General features: G+C 42.4%; 1 protein-coding gene across 1 annotated transcript in view; it reads left to right on the forward strand.

Moving 5' to 3' along the window:
• The first annotated feature begins 3,209 nt into the window (after nucleotides 1–3,209).
• hoxa2b (homeobox A2b) overlaps nucleotides 3,210–3,944 on the forward strand; it is a 1,592-nt gene continuing 857 nt past the window's right edge. The window contains exon 1 of the mRNA XM_031853260.1: nucleotides 3,210–3,564. Within this exon, the coding sequence (XP_031709120.1) occupies nucleotides 3,210–3,564 (355 nt within the window). The remainder of the gene's footprint in view (nucleotides 3,565–3,944) is intronic.

The raw sequence follows: 3,944 nt of genomic DNA on the forward strand, positions 1-3,944 counted from the left end.
TGTGTGTGTGTGTGTGTGTGTGTGTGTGTGTGTGTGTGTGTGTGTGTTTGTGTGTGTGCGTCATTACATAGGCCTTAACATGTTTGCAAATAATTTCTTGAAAATGACTGACCTCTGTATCGAGCCATGCTGGGAACACTTCAGATCAATGCAGTTCTCAAGTGAAACAGACATTTTAAGCCTGGACTTTGCTTTCTAAAGAGCTGCTTTATCAGCTATACTTCATATAATTCATTTTCCTGCCTTGTTATTATTGTTGTCAACGCCACATGAATTTGAAGTATACTATTTCTTCCTTAAAACTTGTTCTTATCCATTTTTACCTTCACAGAGCAACTGCTCACGGAAACTTGAATCAATGGTCTCTTAAAATTGTGTGTTTTATATATTTCATTCCTTTTTTATAATCCCACATTTTTTGATAATTTTGTCTTCTTTTGATTTCCTGGGAGGCAAACAAAGGGCCCAGAATGACCATATCTGCGTTTTATCACGACATTTTCTCCACATGTCGACGTGCAAAACAATTTGATTTGCGGCCCTTCCACAGCCTCAAGTATCTGTCAAATCTTCTCATGAATCCAGGGGGCTCTATAAATAAAAATGTAATTTGGAAATCCTTTCGTGAACACTGCTTTGGTTCCAGGACACACACACACACACACACACACACACACACACACACACACACACACACACACACACACACACACACACACACAAGGACCATGAAGCTTACTCCTATATATTAAAAGTAAAAAAAGACAAAACCTTGCTTATGCAGGATGTGTAATAAATGTATAATAAGCAATTACATTTGAATACATTTACCACATTTCACACTGAAAAACAAAACAGATGCCCGTTTGGTAATTATGCAACTATATATGTTTAGTCTGGGTATACATTAGCATCACACTCCCAATAAATGGAAATAAGTGTACAACACAGTATAAGCTGTAAATTGTAATTGAAATATTTTTTCTTAAAATACAAAGAACAGTGGTCTCAGGATCGGCCTGCTTGCTTCCCAGATGTCTCCCGTTGTCTCAGAACAGACGGGAAACGCGCCGCTCCTCCTCACAGCTCCAGACACTGCTTTCTGACTCCATCCGCTCAAAACAAGCAGCAAAGTGTAGCGTTGTGTCTGCACAGCCCCGCACAAAAGCAGCAGACTTAAATCAAAATGTAGGTGCGATACAAAATGTTCAATGTTTTCAAGTCTGAGAACACAGGTTCAGTTGCATATTGTAGAGGTTGATTCATCTTTCAGAGGGCTCTTTGTTCTGTTTCTACACCTGTGTCGGTTTAAATATGGCCAGGTTTATACAGTCTATACAAAACAAACGTTAGATGCACATCAAATAAAAAGAAATAGTAAATGAATGTGGTTATCTTAGATATTATATTTAGATGTATATCATTTGCCGTAATACATTCTTAACAATGAACAACACACATTGAATTCGGATTAATTTAAAGGTAATTTAATTAATTTCTAAGTCCGTCATTTGTCTGTTATCTTTCGTTTTCTAGCCTAATTTCTTCGGGAATATAAGGATATTAGTCGTTCGCAAAATCTTTACTGTCCTTACATGTAAAAATAAGTCAAAATACACAGTTATATGAAGTACAAATCAAACATTTCAAGCAAACGTGGTCAAACTAAATTATTCTTGAAACCGAACAGGCCAAAGAAAGACGTGTTCACATCTGACACGGAGAAAGGTATGAGACTGAATGGGATTTCTGCTGAATGGCAACACCCACTCACCTCAGCAAACAATCGATCCCATGTAAAAGCTTCTCCGTTCGTTTCTCTACCACTAACCAAGTCCTTTCCACTCCTCTGTGATTTTTGTGCCAGTATAGTCCTTTCTGAAAACGAAAAGCGACAGAGTTTCGTCTCTAGATGGATTTCTGATTTATTACTAAGCGAGTGGGCAAAAAGCTTTTGTGCGTAATGGCCGTGCGTCTCATCCGTACTTCTCAAGAAATCCCCACATTTCTAAATTGAAAACTTCTCCTACAGCCTACATAGAGAATGGCTGTCCTCTTCCTGGCCATATATGATCTAAGGGAGTGTTAGATGGTTTAAATGTGTTCTTAGGGCAAGGAGCTGTCAGACCTTTTGGCGAGAAAGATTGATCACACACAGGCTACCAGGGCTCTTTGTTTAGAGCTTGAGCAATAAACAGCCATCACATCCCCACCTTTCCTCTGCCTCACAGCAGTGGCAAATCATTTCTACATTCCGCTATGTTATAACCAATGATGCTGAGGGGTAAGGATGATGGCTTAGGTCAATATCATCCCTAGGTGAAATAAAATAAATGAAATGGGATGTGGGACAGGGAGCTGTAAACTGTAAAATGGTGACAAATGTCTGTTAAATAACCCAACATGCCCTCTTACATTGACACAATACTTTTTCAGGGTTTTTCCTAAAAAGACTTCGATGAGAAAGAACAACATAATGCATTGGGAGTCTGGGATAGAGATCAATTTACCCCAACATCTGACGAACTCAAAATCACATTGAAATCTATTAAAAGGTAATCGTTCTCTCTCTCTGTCTCTCTGTCTCTCTCTCCTGTGGTGTGCGTTGGGGGAGGGTTCGACATGTTGGATGTGTGGTGCAGCTTTTCTTCTCTAAGAAAAACCTTCAAAAAAAGTCTCAAGATTAACGCCTTGGCGCTGATAACGACTGTGGGCGTCGCCGCATTATGAGACACAAATGTGACTGCTGAAATGATTTGTGCAGTGCCACGCTACAAATAAATGTACAAGCTCACAGACACATACGTGCGCGTACCACAACTCATACGCGCGCATTCGTACGACTGACTGCGTGGACGCGCAAAGAAGGCGCGGGGGGGGGGGGGGGGGGTTGTCGAACAAACTGACCCCCAAAAATGTGTAAATAAAACAACCCCTACCCCCGGAATGAGGCGTTACCCCTCCGACTTTCTCGATCAATCACAGGGGACAGTGGCTTCTTTTGATAAAAAACCCAAATTGTCATTGGGCAGATGCAATCATGTGACAAGCAGCAGGGTCTAATTCCAACCATGTCCTCAAGAAAGCAATAGTTTATGGCGCTGAGGTCTCCATACGACCATATCGAGTTTAGTAGTTTATGACAATAAACTGCTTATTGAACTGAATTAATCTTAAAATCGGCGAGTTTTCAAGACAAGCAGGAGGAGATGAATTACGAATTTGGGAGAGAAAGTGGTTTTATCAACAGCCAGCCGTCGCTCGCAGAGTGCCTGACATCTCTCGCCAACCCTGTCGGTGATGCATTTCAAAGTTCATCAATCAAGAGCTCGGCGCTTTCACAGTCGACACTGATTCCTCCTCCTTTTGAGCAGACCATCCCCGGCCTGAGCCCGGGCATCCACCCACGCCACAGCCGCTCAAAGCATCCGCTGCAAGCTGGATCCTTGCCCCCGGAGTACCCGTGGATGAAGGAGAAGAAAAGCATCAAGAGAAATCAGACTACTGCTGCTGCTGCTGCTGCGACCACGGCTGACTCCTCGCCACTCTACTTCTCCCCCCAAGGCAAGACATGATGATTAATAACCTCCATGCAAAAAGGCTCCTCGTTGTCTGAGGATTCCCCTCAACAAGGAGCTGCATTCCGGGCCTTGTGCAACGTGGGCGTCCCTTTAAGCCAATATAGGATTTTGATTTAAGCATGCTTAATCTCATCAAGTAACGCACTGACTTGTGATGCAGTGTAAGAGTGTTAATGTTTGACAGTAATGGAGAGTGATAGATTATTCTTACACGGGCCAGCAGCTGGCATGTTCATTAATCTTCACCCTCCGTCCTGTCCTGTCCACGCAGACCCATCATATTCTGCCTGGGGCCCATAAATCTTCCCAGTCCCGGTGCTTTCTTGCCACAAGTTTCACCCCATGGAGCTTGTTTTTCTCTCC

The sequence above is a fragment of the Anarrhichthys ocellatus genome, unplaced genomic scaffold (assembly GCF_004355925.1).
Source record: "Anarrhichthys ocellatus isolate YVR2014 unplaced genomic scaffold, GSC_Weel_1.0 scaffold13, whole genome shotgun sequence".
Taxonomy (NCBI): Eukaryota; Metazoa; Chordata; class Actinopteri; order Perciformes; family Anarhichadidae; genus Anarrhichthys; species Anarrhichthys ocellatus.